At 43.8% G+C, this 26,578-nt stretch overlaps 1 protein-coding gene across 2 annotated transcripts in view; it reads right to left on the minus strand.

The window, feature by feature from the left end:
* RBM17 (RNA binding motif protein 17) overlaps positions 1 to 26,578 on the minus strand; it is a 61,033-nt gene that overhangs the window by 22,767 nt on the left and 11,688 nt on the right. For both annotated transcript variants that reach the window (XM_068272632.1, XM_068272631.1), the window contains exons 3-4: positions 19,719 to 19,832; positions 12,732 to 12,898 (exon numbers count right to left, since the gene is read on the minus strand). In XM_068272632.1, coding sequence (XP_068128733.1) covers positions 12,732 to 12,898; positions 19,719 to 19,832 — 281 coding nt within the window. The remainder of the gene's footprint in view (positions 1 to 12,731; positions 12,899 to 19,718; positions 19,833 to 26,578) is intronic.

Consider the following 26,578-nt stretch of genomic DNA (forward strand, 5'->3'; position numbering starts at 1 on the left):
CTTAATCCGTGCCAGGCACTGATGAGGACCCATAAGTCTGTATGTATGTTGGATTAGTGTGGCTCTGTTAAATTAACAAGCTGACACATCGTTGCACTCAGCTGTTCTGGGAGGTGTGTTTGGCTTTCAGGGACAATAAAGGGACACGTTGCATATTCAGCAGTGATGGATTGTGGGAGAGGACATATACTTACTACAACCTGAATAATTACAAATACCTTCTATTTCAAGGGGAAAATGTGATATTTTGCAAATGTTGATTAAAAACTTAATCTTACACCATTATTAAAATGCACAATAAAATGTCCCTAGCGTGTAGAAAACATGTCCCAATAACGTTAGTTTGCGTTTGTTCTTCCCTTTTTTCTTATCAAAACCCCACTTCCTTCTACTTATTTTGTTCAATCCTCACTAAATACCTCCCCTTACATTATTACCTTGTAGTTCATTAATCTACTGAATTCTACAGTATTTATACAACATACAAGGTGAGTGGGGATAACGTTGCCCTCAGCAAATGCTCGGCCAAGTCTATCCACTAGCCGGATTGCTCGCCGACGTGCCGAGGACTACCAGAGGCCACTGCACACAAGCAAGATTGTCCGCACAAGCGGTTATCAGCTGCCTTGGCAGAGTTTAATCAAGTGTGTGTACAAGTGCTTGAAAGCTTAGCATGACAGCCAGCCAACCAGCATTGTTCATAAGGGAATAAAGATGTCAGCCTCCGTACTCCTCTCACTTCAGATTCCGTTTAAAATTATATTTATGTTCTCTACAGTATTATCATTATCTAATTGCAAGGTTAGAATTTGTTGAACCACTGAGGCCAAGATTCTTGCTGCAAAAATGCATCAGGCACATGTACAAACACAACACATCTGACTGACAATAGTACCAGGATATGTGATAAACCAAAATAACAACAACGTGGCTCTGTAAATCGGAAACAGTAAATTCGGGCGCCTGAGGCTAGTGGACAAATCGGGCGCCGCCATTCACTCCTATAATAAATATCGTTTAATGGGCGCCCGATAGGAAAAAAGGGCGCCGGTGAAAAATAACGTTTTAAAAGCGGCGTCCGGAGACTTAATGTTTTATTACTGCTTCTCATGATTACACATTATTTAATGATTTATACATTTTTAAATATTATTTTTAAACGAAAAACAGTACAATATTTTTTTCAAACATTATTTTTAAACGAAAAACAGTACATTTTTTTTTTTACATTATTTTTAAACGAAAAAACCAACAGGGGGGTCTTAGGTTTAGGCACCAACAGGGGGGTCTTAGGTTTAGGCACCAACAGGGGGGGGGTCTTAGGTTTAGGCACCAACAGGGGGGGGTCTTAGGTTTAGGCACCAACAGGGGGGGTCTTAGGTTTAGGCACCAACAGGGGGGGTCTTAGGTTTAGGCACCAAAAGGGGGTCTTAGGTTTAGGCACCAAAAGGGGGTCTTAGGTTTAGGCACCAAAAGGGGGTCTTAGGTTTAGGCACCAAAAGGGGGTCTTAGGTTTAGGCACCAACAGGGGGGTCTTAGGTTTAGGCACCAACAGGGGGGTCTTAGGTTTAGGCACCAACAGGGGGGTCTTAGGTTTAAGCACCAACAGGGGGGTCTTAGGTTTAGGCACCAACAGGGGGGTCTTAGGTTTAGGCACCAACAGGGGGGTCTAGGGGTTAGGGGTAGGTACAGGGAGGGTTACTTAGGCACCAACAGGGGGGGTCTTAGGTTTAGGCATCAACAGGGGGGTCTAGGGGTTAGGGGTAGGTACAGGGAGGGTTACTTAGTAATTTTTTTTTTTTAACGTTATTATACGTTTCAGTATTTAAACGAAAGATTAACGTTTTTACAATTGCCGATTTAATGCACATTATTTAATGATTTATAACTTTAAAAAACATTAATTTTAAACGAAATACAGTACAATACATTTTTAAACGTTATCCATGCTTATCGTTAAAAACCCGGCGCCCTTTTTTCCCAGCGCCCCTTTTTAACGTACGCCTGTAAATCATAAATGTAGAATAACCTACACCAGACCTTGAACCCACTATAGACTCGTGGTAGAAGGTATGGAGCATTTTAATCTCTCCTTCCTCTTCAGTTGGAAGTGTCCATGATTGGGGTCAGATGCAATCTTCCATTTTTTGGTATAAGCATGTTTTTATATATTTATTTATAGACCTGTTTAGTACTGTACATGCTGGGTCCATTTTAATGATGAAGTACAATAAACAGTTGAGACTTTATTTAAAATTTCTGGTACACTGCATGGTATTCTACATAAAACACGTACCCAAGTTCGTACCAAAAGCCCCACTCATGGTGAGCACTAATCCGAAAGTATTCATCTTTGCCGATTGTTGTAGGGGAGGCTACAAACAACAGAGCTTTAGTGTCACCCATAACATTCATGACTGATCATTTCTGCCAATGGAAATTTAGAGTTCACATACAACTTTGGGATGAAAGATGAAACTGCAATATTATAGTCTTACTTCACTAGTAAGGTGGTGGGGAGAGATTTCAGCATATGAACATAAAAGTATTAACTTACATTTTGCTCAGGAAACTTGCTTTCCCCCACGCTATGTATAGATTATAGCAGTGGTTCCCAACCTTTTCCGGGCCGGGGAACACTTTCTGACCATATTTTTCTCCGGGGAACGGCGGCGGCGGGGGGGGGGGGGGGGGGGGGGGGCGGCGTCGCGGGTGTTTGCGCGACCTAGTGGACAGTGCCGTGCTATGGGGGGGCGGCTGCATAGCTAGCATAGTTGCCCCAGTATAGGGAGTTTAGTTGCCCCAGTATGGTTAGTATAGTTACCCCAGTATAGTGCCCCAGTATAGCTAGTATAGTGCCCCAGTATAGCTAGTATAGTCCCAGTATGGATAGGTAGTGCCCCAGTATAGCCAGTAAAGTGCCCAGTATAGCTAGTATAGTACCCAGATAGCTAGTATAGTGCCCAGTATAGCTAGCATAGTGCCCAGTATAGCTAGCATAGTGCCCAGTATAGGTAGGTAGTGCCCCAGTATAGTGCCCAGTATAGCTAGTATAGTTGCCCCCAGTATAGCTAGTTTAGTTGCCCCCAGTGTAGGTAGTTTCGTTGCCCCCAGTATAGCTAGTTTCGTTGCCCCCAGTATAGCTAGTTTCGTTGCCCCCAGTGTAGGTAGTTTCATTGCCCCCAGTATAGCTAGTTTCGTTGCCCCCAGTATAGCTAGTTTAGTTGCCCCCAGTATAGCTAGTACAGTTCCCCCCAGTATAGATGCCCAGGAGGGGGGGAAGCAGCGCTAGAAGGAGGGGCAGTGGAGGCAGCGGTGGGGAGGGGGGAAATATCCCCCCCCTCCCTCACCTGGGACCCCTCCTTCTGCCTCTCTCCCCCTCCGTTTAGCGGTGGCAAGTGCGGCTCGGCGGCGGGGAGGCATACGGAGAATTACTCACCACTTCTGCGTTCCAAGCCCCGGCAACGTCATGTCGTCACACATCTCCGCCTTCAATACCGCCCACTGTGCTTCCGCTAATCAGGAAGAACAGTGGGCGGCATTGAAGGCGGAGATGTGTGACGACATGACGCTGCCGGCGCTTGGAACGCGGAAGTGGTGAGTAATTCTCCGTATGCCTCCCCGCCGCCGAGCCGCACTTGCCACCGCTAAACGGAGGGGGAGAGAGGCAGAAGGAGGGGTCCCAGGAGAGGGAGGGGGGGGATATTTCCCCCCTCCCCACCGCTGCCTCCACTGCCCCTCCTTCTAGCGCTACTTCCCCCCTCCTGCACCCTAAAGTAGGTACAGGTCTGGCGAGAGGCCAGACCTGTACGGCACACCGGGCAACATGCCGCGGCACACTAGTGTGCCGCGGCACACTGGTTGGGAAACACTGGATTATAGCATAGATGTACTTGTAGCATGGTTGAGGATAGGGATGTAGCGAATTGTCTTAATCTTTCTGTACTGGGCTTTTATAACTATTAACATGACAAATTTTCCTCTAGACTTTTGGTTGAAATCCATGCAGAAGATGAAAATCCCTCTGAAGCAGGAATTAAATGACCTTGATGCACAGCCAGCTCAAACCACGCACACTATCCTACTACACATGCACAGGAAAGATTACTGGAATTAAAACCAATCCTTCACATCAGCGAGCCGATTACACGCTCTTTTATTAATAACTATAACCAGTCTGAGCTGTGCAATAAACACACTTCATGGTACAAGTTAAAGCACATTGTTTCAACAAAGATGCTGGAAAAAAGTGTGCCAGTTTTCAAATGCATTTCATTATTTCCCAGACTTGATCTCTATAACCTACATTTTACATCAACATATCCAGCAGATTTTAATCTAGAAATAGATTGTAATAATAATATATACTATAGTTGAAACGGAAGGGATAACCATGGCGACAGTGGATAGTACCCTGGCCCTGCAGCACTAGAGTCGTGGGCTCGAGCCTCAAAAAGGATTTGTTCCCACTATAGAATGCATCTGTGATATAAAGAACTAAAAGGCATTTCCATGCATTTGCACATGCACCACTTGTTGAGGGGCTGTGGCTAAAAGTATTAGAGACACAGGATCAGCAGGACAGTCAGGTAACGTGTGTGCGTGTGTATTATTATTATTTATATAGCGCCGACATATTACGCAGCGCTGTACAGTGTGTGTATATATATATTTTGTCTTGTCACTAAGTGTCCCTCAAAGGAGCTCACAATCTAATCCCTACCATTGCCATATGTCTATATTATGTAGTGTAAGTACTGTAGTCTAGGGCCAATTTTTAGGGGGAGCCAATTAACTTATCTTTATGTTTTTGGAATGTGGGAGGAAACCGGAGTGCCGATATATGCTTGCAGATAGTGCCCTGGCTGGGATTCGAACCAGGGACCCAGTGCTGCAAGGCGAGAGAGCTAACCACTACGCCACCGTGCTGCCCATTGTATATTGTATATTGTCTTTGCAAATTTGGACATCTTGAAGTGACACCTCAGCTTCATTAAATTGGTCCATTTTTAAGCTGCATACATTAGCAATAAATCTCATTCACCAGCTTTAGTAAAATAGCTAGGAGAAATAAGAAATTAATCTTTTCTAACAACATTTTTCTCACAAAAATATGAAATACCCTTAGTCAAAAAATGGTTAGCCTGTACTTTGCATTCTCCTTTATGTGCACTCCATCTAGTGGCCAGTCAGCAACACTTCAGATCCCTATTTATACTGTTTGACCCATGGTCTCCTGACCCATCTGCATTACAGAACTTTGAAACTACTGGCAAGGAAAGTGCCATTGGATAGAGCACTCCATAGGAAAAAATAATTTATTCTATTTACAACAGATTTCATAAAAAAATAAAAAAAATGCACAAGTTTAGTTCATCCCCTAGCTAGAAGGTTTGAATGACTGTGGTGTGAAGTTGTTTTTGTATTACAGCTTCAAGAACAATAGTGTTATCTTTATTAATTATAATAATAATAATAATAAAATAAAATCTGATGCAAAGGACTTATAATTGTTAAAAAGACTATCAGAGTCTACCTTGGTCTTTTGGACATATAATATACGTCAAAAAGGCCACATGTGCGCTCCTGCGGCCGATAGCGCACGTGCACGCGTGTTCCCGGCCCGCGGTCGTTAGCCAGGGAATCAGTATCAGTGAATCGGGACATGGTGCCCGATCACGGATCGCTTTCCCCGGCAGAAAAAGCGACGGCTTCTCTCAGAAACCTCACTCTTTCTGCCTCCTACGTCCCTCTATGCGTACAGGTTACGCTTAGAGTGACTTCATGTAAACAAACTCAAGGTTGCCATCTTGTGACCAAAAAGTAAAACTACATGTAAATAAAAATACACATATTTACATAAAAAAAATTACTACTTACATCCCACCCCCCAAAAATACCCAAATAAAATGTTTAATAAAATAATATTATAAAACATTACAATAAAAAAAAAGTAAATATTTACCTAAGGGTCTAAACTTTTTAAATATGCATGTAAAGATGAAATATTTCTATTGTTTTTATTATACGCTTGTAAATAGTGATGGATGCAAAACAGAAAAAATGCACTTTTATTTCCAAATAAAATATTATCGCCATACATTGCGATAGGGACATAATGTAAACGGTGTAAGACCCGGGACTATTAGGCAAATACAATACATGTTTCGTGCATGCGCAAACACAATATGTGTTTCTCATCAGGGGCTGATGAGTGCGCATGCACGAAATGCGTAGGTCGGAGCTACAGGCGGAGAGAGCTGGCGTGGAGGAGTTTATGGCATCATATGCTTGTTTTTATGGAGAATATGTGAGTGCACTATTTTATATATTTTTTATTAAAGTGTATGGTTTTACGCTATGTGGAGCCTTTTAGTTAATAGGCTGATGTGAAGACTCTGCTCCTGTGGAGACCTATCTGCTGAGGACTGGCTGTGAGAAACTTGCTGGGAAACGCAGCGCAGTTGCTGTCTTATAACTTGGGCAGCAGAGTACAAGGTGAGAGGCCACGTATGATTCTTGTGGGCCATCTGCATGCACTTGGGAGAGTGTATATGTTCCAGAGTTCTGGAGGTGTAACCTGGTGACCTGTGTAACCTGGTGTTCTGTGGTGTATACACAAACAGCTATTGTTTGCAGCACTGGGTGTTGAGGGAAGCGGTATTGTCATAATACAGTATCACGCTATGGTTTCATTTCTTTTTATTTGAGTGACACAACTATAAGAAGATTACAAGTACATGTGAGTGTAGCATCCTAAAGGAGAACTATTGTATACATCATATGCTTGATGACTGGTACAGCGATCCATGGACACGTAAATAAGTCATTGGACTGCGTTTAATGGACTTTATTAAACTACTATTAATATTGGAACACTGTTACTGATCATTATATTTAGTGAGCGCACAAAAGACATAGAATATTTTTAGGTGGGAAGATTAGACCTGTTCCCACTCAGGGTTAAGAAGTCGCTCTCTGTAGATCAGAAGGAAGAAAAAGGGCAAAAAAACACCCCTCCACCCAGGGTGGACTGTACGCAACAGGAGAACAGAGGCACCAGCAGAATAAAAGTACATAACATTCTTAAAAACAGGAGAGGCAGTGGTGGACTTACCTACTCCCAAGGATACCAACTACACGTAGTGACGTGTTTAGACAAAGGAATTTTATTCCAATACTCCACAATAAATTATACAATTATTGTGGAGTATTGAAATAAAATTCCTTTGTCTAAACACGTCACTATGTGTAGTTGGTATCCTTGGGAGTAGGTAAGTCCACCACTGCCTCTCCTGTTTTTAAGAATTTTATGTACTTTTATTCTGCTGGCGCCTATGTTCTCCTGTTGGTTTGTGTATTTACTTCACTAGTTCCTATCCTACGTAGATTTTAGATTGCCATCAATAGTTACATTTTAGATTTGTTGTATGCTTCCTAAATAATACCAGCCCACACAGGTCCATGATAGGGGGACAGAAATCTTTCGATTCGCTTGCAAAGTCCCAAGGCAGTGGGATGTTGGTAAGGGGAGGTGGTAAAAAGGTTTGTTGAGAGGTCACACTGCTCATCTAAAAATGTTTTAATTAAAAAAAACAAAAAACAATACAGGGCTAATAATGCAGTAAGCAATAAGTGGTATGTGGAGCTAAAGAACGCCCAGCAAAAGAAACTGTCCATCCAATACACCTAAAAGTGTCAATGTTTAATTTTACCTTACCTGTTTAAAGGATACCAGCGCTGAAAAAAAAGAGTAGGGGAAAATGGGGGGGGGGGGAGCAGGCATGTACGGAGAGCGGTTATGATGCCAACCAACCCCCCCCCCCCCTCCCCGGTTCTCCTCCATCCCCTTCCGTTGGCAGCCTCTTCTGGGTCGGCCAGGTCAGGCATTAGTGCGCAGGTGCTGGACCGACTGTGCTGGCAGACGCGTGCTCCCAGCTGCGATTTAGGATGCGCACAGCCGGGCCAGCGGCTGTGCACTTATGTCCGACCCGGATGATGCTGTCGGGGGCATTTAAGCTGCCAAAGGAGGGGGAAGGAGGAGATGGAGGGGAGCGGTGGTCTTCAGGACAGCTCCTCCTTTAACCACTTGAGGACTACAGTCTTTCAACCCCTTAAGGACCAGAGCCTTTTTTTCCCCATTCAGACCACTGCAGTTTTAACGGTTTATTGCTCGGTCATACAACCTACTATCTAAATGAATTTTCCCTCATTTTCTTGTCACTAATGCAGCTTTCTTTTGGTGCTATTTGATTGCTGCTGCGATTTTTAGTTTTTATTATATTCATCAAAAAAGACATGAATTTTGTCAAAAAAATGATTTTTTTTAACTTTGCGATAAAATTTGTCAAATAAAGTAAAATTTCTGTATACATTTTTGTCCAAATTTATTGTGCTACATGTCTTTGATTAAAAAAAAAAACATTCAGTGTATATTTATTGGTTTGGGTAAAAGTTATAGCGTTTACAAACTATGGTGCCAAAAGTGAATTTTCCCATTTTGAAGCATCTCCGACTTTTCTGAGCACCTGTCATGTTTCATGAGGTGCTAAAATTCCAGGATAGTATAAATACCCCCCAAATGACCCCATTTTGAAAATAAGACACCCCAAAGTATTCACTGAGCGGCATGGTGAGTTCATAGAAGATTTTATTTTTTGTCACAAGTTAGCGGAAAATGACACTTTGAAACAAAAAAAAAAAAAAACAAACAAAAAACAAAAAAAAAGTTTCCATTTCTGCTAACTTGTGACACAAAAAAAAATGAAATCTGCCACGGACTCACCATGCCCCTCTCTGAATACCTTGAAGTGTCTACTTTCCAAAATGGGGTCATTTGTGGGGTGTGTTTACTGTCCTGGCATTTTGGGGGGGTGCTAAATTGTAATCACCCCTGTAAAGCCTAAAGGTGCTTATTGGACTTTGGGCCCCTTAGCGCAGTTAGGCTGCAAAAAAGTGGCACACGTGGTATTGCCGTACTTAGGAGAAGTAGTATAATGTGTTTTGGGGTGTATTTTTACACATACCCATGCTGGGTGGGAGAAATATCTCTGTAAATGACAATGTTTTGATTTTGTTCATTTACAGAGAGATTTCTCCCACCCAGCATGGGTATGTGTAAAAATACACCCCAAAACACATTATACTACTTCTCCTGAGTACAGCGATACCACGTGTGGCACTTTTTTGCACCCTAACTGCGCTAAGGGGCCCAAAGTCCAATGAGTACCTTTAGGATTTCACAAGTCGTTTTGAGACATTTGGTTTCAAGACTATGCCTCACGGTTTAGGGCCCCTAAAATGCCAGGGCAGTTTAGGAACCCCACAAGTGACCCCATTTTAGAAAGACAACACCACAAGGTATTCTGTTAGGAGTATGGTGAGTTCATAGAAGATTTTTTTTTTGTCACAAGTTAGCGGAAATTGACACGTGAAAAAAAAACAATAAAAATCAATTTCCGCTAACTTGTGACAAAAAATAAAATCTTCTATGAACTCACCATACCCCTAACGGAATACCTTGGGGTGTCTTCTTTCTAAAATGGGGTCACTTGTGGGGTTCCTATACTCCCCTGGCATTTTAGGGGCCCTAAACCGTGAGGAGCAGTCTTGAAACCAAATTTCTCAAAATGACCTGTGAAATCCTAAAGGTACTCATTGGACTTTGGGCCCCTTAGCGCAGTTAGGGTGCAAAAAAGTGCCACACATGTGGTACCGCCGTACTCAGGAGTAGTATAATGTGTTTTGTGGTGTATTTTTACATATACCAATGCTGGGTGGGAGAAAGATCTCTGTAAATGACAATTTTTTGATTTTTTTTTACACACAATTGTCTATTTACAGAGATATTTCTCCCACCCAGCATGGGTATGTGTAAAAATACACCACAAAACACATTATACTACTTCTCCCGAGTATGGCGATACCACATGTGTGGCACTTTTTTGCACCCTAACTGCGCTAAGGGGCCCAACATCCTATGAGTACCTTTAGGATTTCACAGGTCCTTTTGAGGCATTTGGTTTCTAGACTACTCCTCACGGTTTAGGGCCCCTAAAATGCCAGGACAGTATAGGAACCCCACAAGTGACCCCATTTTAGAAAGAAGACACCCCAAGGTATTCCGTTAGTAGTATGGTGAGTTTATAGAAGATTTTATTTTTTTGTCACAAAGTGTCATTTTCCACTAACTTGTGACAAAAAAATAAAATCTTCTATGAACTCACCATACTACTAATGGAGTACCTTGGGGTGTCTTCTTTCTAAAATGGGGTCACTTGTGGGGTTCCTACACTGCCCTGGCATTTTAGGGGCCCTAAACCGTGAGGAGTAGTCTGGAAAGCAAATGCCTCAAAATGACCTGTGAATAGGACGTTGGGCCCCTTAATGCACCTAGGCTGCAAAAAAGTGTCACACGTGGTATCGCCGTACTCAGGAGAAGTAGTATAATGTGTTTCGGGGTGTATTTTTACACATGCCCATGCTAGGTGGGAGAAATATCTCTGTAAATGGACAATTGTGTGTAAAAAAAAAATAACAAAAATTGTCATTTACAGAGATATTTCTCCCACCCAGCATGGGCATGTGTAAAAATACACCGCAAAACACATTATACTACTTCTCCTGAGTACGGCGATACCACATGAGTGACACTTTTTTGCAGCCTAGGTACGCTAAGGGGCCTAACGTCCTATTCACAGGTCATTTTGAGGCATTTGCTTTCCAGACTACTCCTCACGGTTTAGGGCCTCTAAAATGCCAGGACAGTGTAGGAACCCCACAAGTGACCCCATTTTAGAAAGAAGACACCCCAAGGTATTCCATTAGTAGTATGGTGAGTTCATAGAAGTTTTTATTTTTTTTTTGTCACAAGTTAGTGGAAAAATGACACTTTGTGAAAAAAAAAAAATCAATTTCCGCTAACTTGTGACAAAAAATAAAATCTTCTATAAACTCACCATACTACTAACGGAATAACTTGGGGTGTCTTCTTTCTAAAATGGGGTCACTTGTGGGGTTCCTATACTGCCCTGGCATTTTACGGGCCCTAAACCGTGAGGAGTAGTCTGGAAACCAAATGCCTCAAAATGACTGTTCAGGGGTATAAGCATCTGCAAATTTTGATGACAGGTGGTCTATAAGGGGGCGAATTTTGTGGAACCGGTCATAAGCAGGGTGGCCTCTTAGATGACAGGTTGTATTGGGCCTGATCTGATGGATAGGAGTGCTAGGGGGGGTGACATGAGGTGATTGATGGGTGTCTCAGGGGGTGATTAGAGGGGAAAATAGATGCAATTAATGCACTGGGGAGGTGATCGGAAGGGGGTCTGAGGGGGATCTGAGGGCTTGGCCGAGTGATCATGATCCCACACGGGGCAAATTAGGGCCTGATCTGATGAGTAGGTGTGCTAGGGGGTGACAGGAGGTGATTGATGGGTATCTCAAGGTGTGATTAGAGGGGGGAATAGATGCAAGCAATGCACTGGCGGGTGATTGGGTGCCCTAGGGGCAGATGGGGTCTGATCTGATGGGTAGCAGTGACAAGGGTTGATTGATGGGTGATTGATGGGTAATTAGTGGGTGTTTAGAGGAGAGAACAGATGTAAACAATGCACTTGGGAGGTGATCTGACGGCGGGTTTGCGGGCGATCTGATGGTGTGGGTGGGTGATCAGATTGCCCACAAGGGGCAGGTTAGAGGCTGATTGACAGGTGAGCAGTGGGGGTAGATGCATACAGTACACGGGGGTGGGGGGGATGTCAGGGGGGGGTCTGGGGAGAATCTGAGGGGGTGGGGGGTGATCAGGAGTCCCCAGGGGGCAGTTTAGGGAATACAAAAAAATTGCGTTGACAGATAGTGACAGTGGTCTGGGGGGTGGGCGGGGGGGGGGGGGGAGGGTCTGAGGGGTGCTGTGGGCGATCAGGGGGCGGGGGGGGGGGCAGATCAGTGTGTTTGGGTGCAGACTAGGGTGGCTGCAGCCTGCCCTGGTGGTCCCTCAGACACTGGGACCACCAGGGCAGGAGGCAGCCTGAATAATACACTTTGTAATGCATACACTTTGTATGCGGCGATCGTGGGGTTAACAACCTGCCGGCGCTGCCGAACGGCCGGCGGGTTGTCGTCGCGGGTGGGCGGAGACAGTTGCCGGGGGAAGCGCGCGTCACCAGTGACGCGATCGCTCCCCCAGCATGCCGAAAGGACGCAACGCCCATGGGCGTATTGCGGTCCTTTTGGCGTCCACTTTGCCGCTGCCCATCGGCTGTGGGCGGTCGGCAAGTGGTTAATAATACTTTTCTTAGGAATCAATTAACAACTTTACAAATGAATCGCTGTGTGTGATGCCAGGGATACAATACTTGGTTGCAGAACAGTCTTTTCAATGCCTGCAACTAAATCAGGCTTTTGTGGGTAGATTTACTAAGGTTGGAGAACATAAATGATTCAGCAAACCCAGAGTAGTTTTTTTGTTTTTTACATTGTATACTAAGGTTTGCACTTCTCACCTGGTTCACATCAGAACATGGGAGCAAACATTTACCATCTAATAGCAAGAATTAATCTTTAACCACTTCCCTACCACAGGTTTCAATATAGATTTCACAGAATATCTAATGGCATGCTTTTGAATTAAGTTTTTGTTTGACTCAATGGGTTTATTAAATGGAACATATAATTGACAAACAGCATACTGGATGGCTAGTTTAGGTGCTATAGGAATACCAATGACTTACTTTTCTCGCTCCTCAATTTCTTTTTGCCTTTCTATTTCACGCTGCTTCTGTCTCTCTTCTCGCTGTCTTTTCACCACCTTTTCAAACTCATTTGGGTACATTGGGTCATATTCATCAGCCAAGGGAACCAAAACATCACCAGTTGAAAAGCCACTGGGAACAGGGTCCTATAGAACCAAGAATAATACCATGAAACGAAAATAGAGGTATATTTCCCTATTGCATCCCCTCTATGACAGTGCCCCACTACCCCATTCTTTGTCTCCCCCTTTTAGTGTCACCTGAGAGGCAGATGCAGAACAAGCACTATAGAGCCATAACCATCCCTAATGGGGCAACAAGATAATATTTAACAAGCATTTCCTCTATTACGCTGATCTCTGCAGGTGTGAGGAGGAGCAGGAGGGGGGGGGGGGGTATTAGGAAGGGTTTCACTTGTTACCAGTAGTCCTTTTTTGATTACTGATTATATTGTGCATAGGTACATGCGAAGATGCTTTTCTTTTTTTTCTTTTTTTTTTAATAGCCGAGAACATAGATCTATGTCCTGCTGTAATTAAGTGCTTACAGAAAAAATATAACATCACAAATGACAATGTGAAACTCAGGAGCTCCACCTGCTGGTTTGTCCAGAAAACTCTGCAAGCGCAGGATGGTCCTTTTGTCCCTACTATGAAGCAGACACATATAGTTTTGATGGTTGTGGAAGCTGTGTCTCCTAATTGAGTACACTGTCCAATATAAAAAAATAAATAATATTTCATGATACAAGATAAAAGTAAAACAAAGTGCATTAAAAAGACAATTGCTTTAAAACATTCCATATAGGGGGAAAAACCCTTTAAAGTGGACCTGAACTCTTGCACAGGACAGAAGGAAAACAGAGTAATGCACCGTGTATGTATTTAGAGAATGTAGCCAGTCTAATTCCAGCTCATCTGTGTCTAATCACAAGTTACAATTTGATCCCTCAGCTGTGTCAGCCGACTGCCACGGCAGAGAGGCTAATTTGAAAGCAAAGGATGTTAATATATCTGCTTCCATTAAAGCAGGAAGTAGATACAAATCTTGCAATAAATCTGCACGGTATCAGCTGTAACAAAGAAACGTTTCTCTTTAAAAGTTATTATGCTGTTGTGCATCTTTTAGAGCAGAGAGGAAGTTCAGGCCTGCTAATCTGAAGTGAAAATAAACATATGAGATAATGTGTAGTACAGCTAAGAAATAGAACATTAGTAGTAAATTAAGTCTAATATTGTTTCCAGTACAGGAAGAGCTAAAAAAAAAAAAAAAAAAAACGTATCCGTTATCTATGCAAAGGAGCTTCTCTGAGCTCTCTGATCCAACTTGGTTTAGAGACAGTCCTAATTTATCTTTTAAAGAGAACCTGTAACAAAAAAAAAAAAAAAGTTCCCCTGAGGGGTACTCACCTCGGGAGGGGGAAGCCTCAGGGTCCCAATCAGGCTTCCCCCTCCCCTGTAGCTGCAGACAATCCAGCTCTGGCTCCCCCGAAGTGTCCGCAACACTTCGGCAATCTCTGAGCGGAGAGACCATACTGCGCCTGCACTGGAGCTGGGAAGGTAAATATTTACATCCCCGCTGTTCGGGGAGCTTTATCGCCGCCGCCATGGGACAGAGGAGGATGGGGGAAGCCTCAATAGGATCCGGAGGCTTCCCCCACCCAAGGTGAGTACCCCCCCAAGGGAAGTTATTTTTGTTACAGGTTTTCTTTAAAAAAACAGTGAGACACAGCGTCAGATAAGGTTTTACTGCAGGGGAGTTCACAGGGTAATTAGCTCTGCTCTGTTTCATAGTTATAAAGTGGACCTAAAGTACTTTATAAAAAAAATAAATAAAAAAAAAATAAAAAAAAAAGAGAGAGAGGAAAAAAAAAAAAAAAAAAAAAAAAAAGACTCGCTTACCTGGGACTTCTGCTAGCCCTCTGCCGCCACCCTGTGCCCGCACCGTTACCAAACGATCTTCGGTGCTCTGCCACGGCTCAGTTTCATTTTCTCTTGATTTACAAGTTGACGTCCACTGCACCTGCACGTCCTTGTTTGCGTTACAGCCGCCGGGAGCATCCTGCACAGGCGCAGCATGAGGAAATCTCTATTGCACCTGGCGACGGGAGCGAGAACACATGCGCCAGGGCTGTGCAGGCGCAGTGGACGGCGACTGAAGAAAGCGAAATGGAGCTGCAGGGTGGACCGGAGGATCGTTTGGTAACGGCGTGGGCACAAGGCGGCAGCAGGGGGCTGGCAGAAGCCCCAGGTAAGTGAGAGTCTTTTGTTTCACTTACCTGGGACAAACTTCTTGCAAGCCCCCAGCAGCTGTCCTGTCCCGCGCCGAGTCTCCACGAATCTCCGCTGCCAGCGCAGCCCTGCCAAGCGTATCCTTTCTTCGCATTCCCCTCTGCAATAGCGGGGAACGCGAAGAAAGGATACGCATGGCCAGAGCCGCACAGGCGCAGTGGCCTGGCAGCGAAACCGAAAGTAGCTGGCGGCGGGAGAGCGGAGGCTCGTCGAGGAGCAGCGTGGGACAGGAGGGCTGCTGGGGGCTTGGAGAAGCCCCAGGTAAGTGAAACAATGTGTTTAATTTAAATCTACAATTCCGCTTTCAGTGTTTTTTTAAAATACAGTGTGTGGTTTGAAATTACAAATATGACACAAAAAAAAGCTATATAACTAAAAATAAAAATATGAGACTTATTTCTTTACTACTAATACATAATACATAACTAATACAATAATACATTATACTACTATAAATTATCTGTACTACACATACAATTCATTATATCATAATGTTTTTTTGCTTCAGTGTCACATTAAATATAACTCATATTATGCAACTTTACTATACGACCGTGTCACACCAATGGGCGCGCTCGCGGCGGCAGCCCCAGGACCGCCTAATGCTGATCGGTGTCTTGGGGTGGAGAGTTGCAGGATCTTTGCTTGGATGACGGAGCTCTGCTAGGAGACTGTTAGACAGCGAAACCGCCGTCTATTTACTCTGTACAGCGCTGCAATCTACGGCGATCCCTCTGGACCCACAGGAGCGATCAGCTGTCATCCAGCCCGCAGCACCGATCAGATAGCAGCCAAGCCGATCAGACTTCCCCCCCCTTTTTTCCCCCACTAGGGGGATGTCCTGCTGGGGGGGTCTGATCGCCGCCGGCTGCTTGCGCTTGCGGAGGGCTCTTCAAAGCCCCCCTCCGCAGCTCTTCCTGGCCTCCTTCCCCTTCCCTCCCTCTCCCTCCCCCTGTGAGCGGCGCAGGACGGATTTCCGTCCTGCGCCTGATGGGATAGGCTTTAGCCTATCAGATGCCGGCGATCCCCGGCCAATCAGAGGCCAGGGATCGCCGATCTCCTCTACGGCGCTGCTGCGCAGCAGCACCGTATATATGTAAACACCGGGGAAGATCCCCGTGTGTTTACATTTACCCTGCGAGCCGTGATCGGCGGCTCGCAGGGTGTTCACGGAGACACCCCCCGTGAACTGACATGGAACGGCTGCTCATACGAGCGGCCGTTTCCATGGAATCCACTTCAGGATTCAGGGGTGTACTTAAGCGTACGCAGAATCCTGAAGTGGTTAAAAAATAACTATAAATAAAAAAATAAACATCCCTGCAGGGTTCAGACCCCACCAACAGAGATCTCTGTTGGTGGGCAGAAAAAGGGGGGGGGGGAAATCACTTGTGTGCTGAGTTATACGGCCCTGCAGCGAAGCCTTAAAACTGTGGCAGTGGCAGTATTTTGTAAAAAAAATGGCCTGGTCACTAGGGGGTTTAAGCCCAGGGTCCTCAAGTGGTTGAAGGACAATTGAAGTGAGGAGAATATGGAGGCAGCCATATGTATTTCTTATTAAACAATACAAGGTGCCTGGCACCTCTGCTGATCTATTTGGCTGCAGTAGTGTCTGAATCACACCAGAAACAAGCATGCACCTAATCTTGTCAGATCTGACAATGTCAGAAACACCTGATCTGCTGCATGCTTGTTCCGGATCTATGGCTAAAAGTACTAAAAGCAGAGGATCAGCAGGGTTGCCAGGCAACTGGTATTGCTTAAAAAGAAATAAATATGGCAGACTACATATCCCTCTCGCTTCAGTTGTCCTTTAAAGTGGTCTGAAACTCTGAAATAACATTCAATTAAAAAAAAAAAAATACTCATTAAGTTACCATATTTGCTTTTGTGCACAATATTGTCCATTTACAAATTACAATTTTCCAAAGTACAGTTTATCTGCTCTAGAAGCTGCCATTGCATTTTACTCATAGTTGATTTTATTACATATTAGCATCTTCTTGTGAGCTTTTCTCAACGGTGTGCATGCTAGAAGCAGAGAGAGCTGCTTCTTGCTCAGCACAGCTAAGAATGTAATGCTAGGTACGCATGATGCGTTTTTTGGTCGATTTTCCGTCCAATCTATTTTCCGCTCGATTCTCTTATTTTTTCTTTTCAATTTCCATTCACTTCTATGAGAAATCGACCAGAAACATTATCAGAAATAATATCGGACATGACAGAAATCTATCGAACTCTCTATCTGACGCAAAGTTGTATGGTGTGTACCTAGCATAACAACAGAGGAATGTAAACAAAAGATATTATCTCTGGATTGAAGGGGATTTCCACTGCAGAACAAAGAGCTGTGTTTAACTGTCTGAATACTGTTTTGCTACAACTTTTTGTGCTAGGTTTAAATGGACAGCGAGGAGAGAGCCAGCGCATACCACAAAGGCTGCATCTGAAATGACAACCAGCTCATGTGTGCAGCACCTCTAGAGGCTCATACACACATCAGACTATAGTCTTTGGAAAATGAAAGATCACAGACCAATCTTACCACCCTTCATGTAGTATGAGAGCCATACTCTACACAGTCTATTCTATGGAGCTGAACTCCACATCAGAAAAAAATCTTTGCAAGATGCTGCACACACAGATGCTGTACAGACACAAAAGATCAGTATCTGCAAAAGATCCGTTCCTGTCAAAAATCCATTCCTGCAAATTGCAATGATAGTTTATGAGATCTGCAGATCATCATACACACTGACATTCATCTGCAGATCAGACATTCATCCGCAGATCTGAAAATCCATCCTGGTGGATCTGATCTGCAGATGAATGTCAGTTAAATCATGTGTATGATGATCTGCAGATCTCATAGACTATCATTGCAATTTGCAGGAATGGATTTTTGGCAGGAACAGATCTTTTGCAGGAACAGATCTTTTGCAGGAACAGATCTTTTGAGTGTGTGCAGCATCTTGCAAAGATTTCTGTCTGATGGGGAGTTCAGCTCCATAGAATAGACTGTGGAGGTATGGCTCTCATACTACATGGAAGGGGGGGGAAATTGGTCCGTGATCTTTCATTTTCAAAAGACTATGGTCTGATGTGTGTATGTGGCCTAATAGGCTTTCTGCAAACTTTGCATTCAATATACTTGCAGAGTTAAGAAAAAGTGTGTGGGGGGGGGGGGAAGGCTGCAAAGTATACCCACTTGCCAACTGCTCCAGACCCATTGGCGTGAGCAATGCGGCAGCCCCAGGACCGCTCCACGCCCATTGGCGTGAACGGTCTTCTATGGGGCTAGCAGGAGATCGCGCGTACGCTGCGTGTGCATCTCCTGCTCAGGGGGGCGGAGCTCCGCCCCGCCTTCAGTCTCCGTGCGGCGTTCGCCGTCTAACTACTTTGTACAGCGCTACGATCAGCAGCAGCGCTGTACTGGGGACAGCCGTGTGGCCCAGCTGACCCCCTGGGGGACAAGAGAGCGATCGGCTCTCATAGGCAGAAGCCTATGACAGCCGATCGCGTGATTGGCTGCCAGGGGAGAGGGAGGGAGGGGAAAGTAAAAAAATAAAAAAAAAACAGCAAAATTTATTTAAAAATGAAGAACATAAATATTTATAAAAAAAAAAAATAAACAATATGGGGACGATCAGATCCCACCAACAGAGAGCTCTGTTGGTGGGGAGAAAAGGAGGGGGGGAAATCACTTGTGAGCTGAGTTGTACGGGCCTGCAGCTTTGTCTTAAAGCTGCAGTGGCCCAATTAGGTAAAAATGGCCTGGTCACTAGGGGGGGTTAACACCGCAGTCCTCAAATGGTTAATGTCTAGTACATTATACTTTGCATGCAAACCATATTGGAAGCTAAAGTTCCTCCTAGTGTAATAAATGTTAGCACTTGTTTTGGATGCAGGGCATGCATTTTTCAGTCTAATAGAGGCGGTGTATGCCTATGCGATTAACCATTTAATTGCAGCATGTGTTTAGGGATGCGCAGCCTTCCCCCCACATTTTCTTAGGTTTAAATGGAGTCCGAAGAGAATTTTAAAATAAAAAACACAGATACCTAAGGAGAGGGGAGGCTCAGGGTCCTATAGAGCCTTCCTGTTCTCCTGCCGGTCTCAGAGTTCCCCTGCAGGCTCCTCCATTAGCAGTCCACACCAATTGGTTGTGGACTGCTCACGTCCAGGTTGGGGAGACTTTGGTAGTCTTTGGAAACACTCGGGCTTCTGAAGACGGGCCACTCTGTACTGTGCATGCACGAGCGCTCTCTCTAGAGCATTCCTGCAGTACAGAGCCGCCGGTCTTTGGGAGCCCGAGTGCTTACGAAGCTTGCCGAAAGTCTCCCACAGCAGCTTGCAGGGGAACGAGGAGAGCTGCAGGAGAACGGGATGGCTCTATAGGACCCAGAGCCTTACCTCTCCTAAGGTGATTATCTGTTTTTTAGTTTAAAATTCACTTCAGACTTGCTTTAAGACTGTAAGGAATCTTTTAGAGCAAATAAGAAATGCTGAGTTTCAGCACCACTAAATAAAAAGTTATGTGGTATAGAAACCTATCTGTCCTGCAACACTAGCAAAAGTTAACACCCCCCCCCCCAAAAAAAAAAACCCCTACTAATCATAAGTAACATACAATTCATATTGTCAGCACACAACTAAACACATTAATAAATGATACCTTTAGTCCAGCAGCCACATGGGGTGGAGTGTCAACAACCTGACGTTCATCTGTGTTGCCTCTCTTAAGGTCGATTACAGGTGCAAGCACTGTACTTTGTTTCGTCCTTTGTGTCTTAGGCAAAGAAAAAAAAAAAGTTAAAAACAGAATAGTTCCTATAATTTTGTCCTTCATTTTGTTGGTTTACCCAGGGCTGTGGAGTCGGTACAAAAATCCACCGACTCCGACTCCTCAGTTTAGGATTCCACCGACTCCGACTCCTCTAATTTGCATATTACAATTTTGTTGATTGAAAGTATGTAACATGAAATTCGTCTCTTAACTGCCAACGCTTAGGAATTTTAACCACTTCAGGATCACAGGTTTTTTCCCTTAAAGGGAACCAGAGATGAACGTTTCACACAAAATAAACATATCAGTTGATAGCTTGTAAAGAATAAATGCTCTACCTGATAATTTTGCCGCTCTGGTGTGCCTTTTTTAGTGTTTTTTATCCATTATTGCTCCAGGAAAAATCAAATATGGCCGCCAGCTCATATCCCTTCTCCTTCCGGGTTATATGAGTTGTTCTGGATGTGCTGTCTAGGCTATATGAGACTAGGCTGCTATCTAGGCTATATGAGAAAGGCTGCTGTGTGCTTTCATTTTGGTATGATGTACTGCCTGTAGGAAGTGTCTCTCATAGGAATGAAACTGCCGTTATTATCAGTATCTAGTGCACCCAGGGATCATATTGCAGCCACAGAGCTTCTCTCTCAGCAGAGCAGCCCCTCCCAGTCATCACAGCTCTCAGTATGCAAAGCAGGAAATCTAAGCCAGGAGAGGGGAAGGCTTGGGCTTGAAAACACTTCACAGAAGAGTGACTCAGCTATAATGATTCCAGGTCAAACCTCGACTGAATAGTCGGTGGATTCTTATCACAGCTGCTAATAGACTAATTAAGCAGATAACAATGAAACTAAAAGCAGGGTAGGTGTTTACTGTCATGTTCCTACTGATAAATGTAATAAAATACATGAGGGTGCTTCATCTCTGGTTCTCTTTAAAAACCAAAACAACTTTCACATTTCAGCGCTCCTCCCATTAATTCAGCGATAACTTTATTGTTACTTATTACACTGAAATGATCTATATATTGTTTTTTTCACCACAAATTAGGCTTTCTTTGGGTGGTAGTTTTTGCTATGAATTATTTTATTTTATATGCATTGTAAAGGGAATAATAAGGAAAAAAAGAAAAAAAAAATGATTTCTCAGTTTTCAGCCATTATAGTTTTAAAATAAAAACGTGCTTCGGTACATAAAACCCACACGGTTTAATTGCCCATTTGTCCCGGTTATTACAACGTCTATATTGTGTCCCTAGTGCAATGTATAGTGATAATATTTTATCTGGAAATAAAGGAGCATTTTTCCATTTAGGGATTTTTAATACTTTTTCACTTATTACAAGACTTTTTTTGCAAAATTAACAGTGATATACTCGCATGACATCCATATTAGAAAAGTCCCTAAGGTAACTATTTATGTAAAAAAAATTAAATGATGTAATTTAAAAAAAAAATAAAAATTAACAAGTGTTTTATTTCTGTAACTGTGGGGCAGGGTTGGAAGGGGTTAAAAGTAATAAAATAAAAAAAGAATAATAAAGTTTCTATGTAAAACAGTATACTAGTATAAATGGGTGTATTTTACTTTTTGGCCACAAGATGGTGCTACTGAGACCGTGTTTCTAGTAATAGAACGCAGCCGAACACGGAAGTGTAGGGTCTGAGAGCTTGCGTGAGGTTTGCAAGCTATCGGAAGACACGGGAACGGTGATTGGGATTTAGAATCAAAAGATTCTCACATCCTGATCACAGATGGAGGGGGCTGCGACGGTGGATCGACAGAAAACAGCGCGGGGATCGCGAACGCAACGGTAAGGCAGCAGTATACATATCTACTCCCCTGATCCGCACGTGAAGTTTAAAGGGGCGTAGATATGCGTACCAAAGATCCTAAAGTGGTTAAAAGACAACTGAAGTGAGAAGGATATGGAGACTGCCATATTTATTCCCTTTAGTCATAGACTAAAACTAGTCCTTGGTAAGAGTACTTGTAAAAGGTACAGACCAGAACAAAGAACATCTATCAGGCCCTAGGCAATGTAACTGTGGGTACATGTAAGAGTGATGTGCAGGTACTCTGCAGGGGAATAAGGAGATTCTTCCTCTATTACACATTCTTCATGCACAATCTGAACCAGGTTTATGGGCGATAGACAACACCTCTGTGTTCAATGTGCACAACATTCTCAGTGGATTCCCTGCAGCTCTGTGGAGAGTGCATATGTATAGTACTACTGTGTAACAAAGTAAACCTGAGACAGATGAAATTAAAGTTTTATACATACCTGGGGCTTCGTCCAGCCCCCTTCAGGCTAATCAGTCCCTCGCTGTCCTCCTCCGCCACCTGGATCTTCTGCTATGAGTCCGGGTACTTGAGCCACTCTGGCGTAATGAGCATGCACACACTCCGCCACCGGGAGCGTACTACACCTGCGCAGCACTATTGCGCAGGGGCAGAACGCTCCTGGCTGTGGAAGTGGCCGGACTGCGCTGACTGGCTGAATTACCTGGACTCATAGCAGAAGATCCGGGTGGTGGAGGACAGCGAGGGACTGATTAGCCTGAAGGGGGCTGGAGGAAGCCCCAGGTATGTTTAACCACTTTACCCCCGCGCGTACGTATTTCTCCGCCCCTTTTTCCATCCTTTAAAAACCAGGGACGGAGAAACACGTACTTTCCGCGTTCCCGACGCTGTCCGCGCTCCCGCTCGTAAACACGCCGCCCGCCGCTAGTAAAACCGCCGCCGCCCGCTCGCCCGGAGATTAATGAACGGGAAAATCCATTCCCGTTCGTTGATCTAAGCCCCACAATGACCCGCTGCTCTCCTATGGGCAGCGCGATCATTGTGAGAAGAAACTCACGTGTCCAGCCTCCTTATTCTTCCTCCAAGCTTCCGGAAAGAGGCTTGGAGGTCGCAATAAAGCAAAAAGTTACTGTGGCCATCTTGTGGCCAAATAGTAAACTACACCCTACACATTTTTCACATACAAATAAATGACTTTTACACAAAAAATTAACTCATTACCTCCCACACTCCCCATTTTTTTTTTTTTTTGTAATTAAAAAAAAATTAAAAAATTTACAATTAAAAAAAATACATAATTAGTTACCTTAGGGACTGAACTTTTTAAATATTTAAGTCAAGAGGGTATAACACTGTTACTTTATAAACTATGGGCTTGTAATTAGGGATGGACGCAAAACTGAAAAAAATGCACCTTTATTTCCAAATGAAATATTGGCGCCAAACATTGTGATAGGGACATAATTTAAACGGTTTTATAACCGGGACAAAAGGGCACATAAATTTCATGGGTTTTAATTACAGTAGCATGCATTATTTAAAAACTATAATGGCCGAAAACTGAAAAATAATTTTTTTTTCCCCACATTTTTCCTATTTTCCCATTAAAACACATTTAGAAAAAAATAATTCTTGGCATAATGTCCCACCTAAAGAAAGCCTAATTGGTGGCGGAAAAAACAAGATATAGTTCATTTCATTGCGATAAGTAATGATAAAGTTATAGACGAATGAATGGAAGGAGCGCTGAAAGGTGAAAATTGCTCTGGTGGTCAGGGGGTAAAACCCCTCAGTGGTGAAGTGGATAAAGCTTTTCTTTTCATCCTTCTCAGGTATCATTTAATTCGTACTCACCAAACCAAATTTTAACAACATATCAAATTATTTGATTTAATGAGCAAAGAGAGTGCGTACATTTGCATAAATCAGAATCAACGCAGAATTATCTCCATCTCATTGACCATCTCTGTTAGTGACACGGCTACACATCAGGCTTTATACTTTCAGCATAGATGTTATTTTGTATATATAAGAGCTCCCTGTGTACACATCATATATACAGTCACAATCAGATGTGTATATCTGACTTTAAAAATACGGGGACTGCTTTATTTAAGCAGCACAAGTAACTAATTTTGATTGGTTTATTTCATTTTTGTGGACTAAGCAGAGCTATTACTGTATGTATAAATTATTTATGATGACTATTATCTGAGAAATAGAAAATGTTATCATATTTTCTATTTTAATTACAGTTAAAATTCATTAGGAGTCGGTGCATTTTTTCCCCGACTCCGACTCCCAAAATTGCCCCGACTCCGACTCCACAGCCCTGGATTTACCACAATAGGATAAAATGCATGTTACGTTAGTCTCACAACTAGGGGACTCATAGCTGTGACGTGCTAAATGAAATAGCTTGCACTCCCAGTCACCTGGCCTTTTGTGCTCTCCCTACTTCACCAGATTTCACTGGGCTTGGGAGGAACACTGCAGATATGTTTCACTGTTGCCACTTGGAAAGCAGATCCACCTTCTTGCATCAGTCTGCTAAAGGAGCAGGAAAGCACTAAGGTAATAGATGTAGCGATGCAGTTCAAGTTTTGGGCAAGGTTCACAGTGGGACGTTGCATTGTGATGCGATGTTAAACTTGCAACGCAGCATTACAACAACGCAACAAAATGTGGTAACACACATATGCTGCCTTACCGTCACAAAGTATGTACAGTAAAGAATACAGGCAATGAAAAGGAGGTCTCAGGGCTTGTTCACACTACAAGCGTTTGTGCAATGTTTTCATATGAGAGTGTTTACGTGTGAGCGTTTCGATTACTCAGAAATCGCAAACGCGATACATGTACCATTTTCTAAGCGCTTTGGCTCAATGGAAGGTATAGGGAAATCGCAAAGCACTTAAAAAAGTGCTTTGTATGGTGATTTCCCTAGCGCTTTTATGAATAAATACATTGTATTTATTCACTTCCTGACTGACGTCTGGTAAAAACAACATCGCTGAGCAAAAGCGCTTTTCTAAGGGCAGATCACAGGGCAGAGCATTAAAAAAAAAAAAAAGTACAAATTGCTCACCACTTGCGATTTATAATGTGAACAAGGCCTCACAGTGTACACCTGTATTTCATAATGCTGCTCTACATGGACTTTGCAAGCGACACTGAAGGAATTCAATGAATTCCACAACTAGCTTTCAGGCTGCATTGAAGTGGGATGAACTCAAATTTCAAGTATGGTCTAAACCAGGGCTTCCCAACCCTGTCCTCAAGGCCCATCAACAGTACTTGTTTTGCAGAAAACCAAAACATGCACATGTGAGGTAATCAGTGTCTCAGTAGAGCTGATTAATTACCTCTGTGAATTTCCACATTACATGCACTGCTGGTGGTACTTGAGGACAGGGTTGGGAAGGCCCTGGTCTAAACCATTAAAGAAAACCTGTAACAAAGAAAACCTCCCCTGGGGAGGGGGGTAATTCACCTGGGGTGGGGAAAGCCTCCGGATCCTATTGAGGCTTCCCCAGTCCTCCTCGGTCCCACGGCTGCAGCGAAAATCCTCCCGGAACAGCTGGGATGTAAATATTTACCTCCCCAGCTCCAGCGCAGGTGCAGTATCGGCTCTCTGCACGGAGATAAGCGAAAATAGCCGATCTCCGTCGAGCCACTTTACTGAGCAGACGTAAGTCTCCTGCGCCTGCGCAGTAGAGTGGACCCAACGGAGATCTGCTATTTTCGCCTATTTCCGTGCGGAGAACCGCAACAGCGCCCCTGCTGGAGCCAGCAGAGGTAAATAAATCTGCGCTTGTCGAGGGAGGATTCCGGGACTTTTCAGTGGAGCCAGCGCTGGATTGCCTGCAGCTACAGGAGTGGAGGAATCCTCATTGGGACCCTGAAGCTTCCCCCTCCCGAGGTGAGTACCCCCCAGGGGAACTTTTTTTTGCTACAGGTTCTCTTTAAAGCAAACTTGAACTGAGGAAACTCACTTCAGGCCCATGTAGAGGGAAGGCTCTATATACTAAAGAGCAGGGATGTTGAACTCCAGTCCTCAAGGGCTGAGGTCCTCACATTTTTGACACAGCTCAATTTAATTGATGGGACTAAATCGGGAAAGGTGCGATTCATCTTGTAGAACACATTTCTCTATTTCTCAGTCCATCCTAAACACTGGCAAGAGTATGGCCCTTGAGGACTGAAGTGTGAAACCTGTGTCATACAGCTTTCTGTCATTCCAGTGCCGTCCCCAGTTGAAGTTATGTGGCCGGCTGTGTCTTCAGTAATACCCGGAAAGCTTGGAAAAGTACTAGCATCCGAAGTGCTTCCAAAGACAAATGCAGACTTGTGTATACCCAGTACAGATGCGTTCATCTTTGGAAGTACTCTGGGATAGAGGCCTGCAGCGGGTCGGATACCCACGGGTTACCCGCAATGCGGGTCGGGTGCAGGTACCCGAATTGCGGGTACTGCGGGTCGGGTCGCGGGGTAGTCAAAACAAGCATAAGATATTTCTGTATCTTTTGCCTTCCCAAAATCTGTGATGAATACTGGCACCATAATACTTTCTTGCTGGCTTGTTTACTGCCTCTCATCTTTAATTATAGCAGACTCCTTCCTCCTCTCAAGCTGACACCTCCCCTCCCCCCATACTAGTGCATATAACTGGGAACATGCCAGTGTGAAAGAGGACAAGGTGTCATAGGAAATCTCTGTCTGTTAGTGTCTGGGGATATCTGAAAGGACAAGAGCTAGAGAATGTTCTGGCATGTTCTCTAAAGCTGGAGGGAGGAGGCAGAGCAGCACATGGCAGGCAGAGAAGCACATGCCACATGTGACAAGATCTGCTGACACAGTGTAGCTGCATCCACAGCCATCTAGCACACACAGGTATGTGTTTGCTGCATATGACAAGAATAATTAAATACAGGATTTTATTATCA

This window comes from Hyperolius riggenbachi, chromosome 3, assembly GCF_040937935.1.
Source record: "Hyperolius riggenbachi isolate aHypRig1 chromosome 3, aHypRig1.pri, whole genome shotgun sequence".
Lineage (NCBI taxonomy): Eukaryota > Metazoa > Chordata > Amphibia > Anura > Hyperoliidae > Hyperolius > Hyperolius riggenbachi.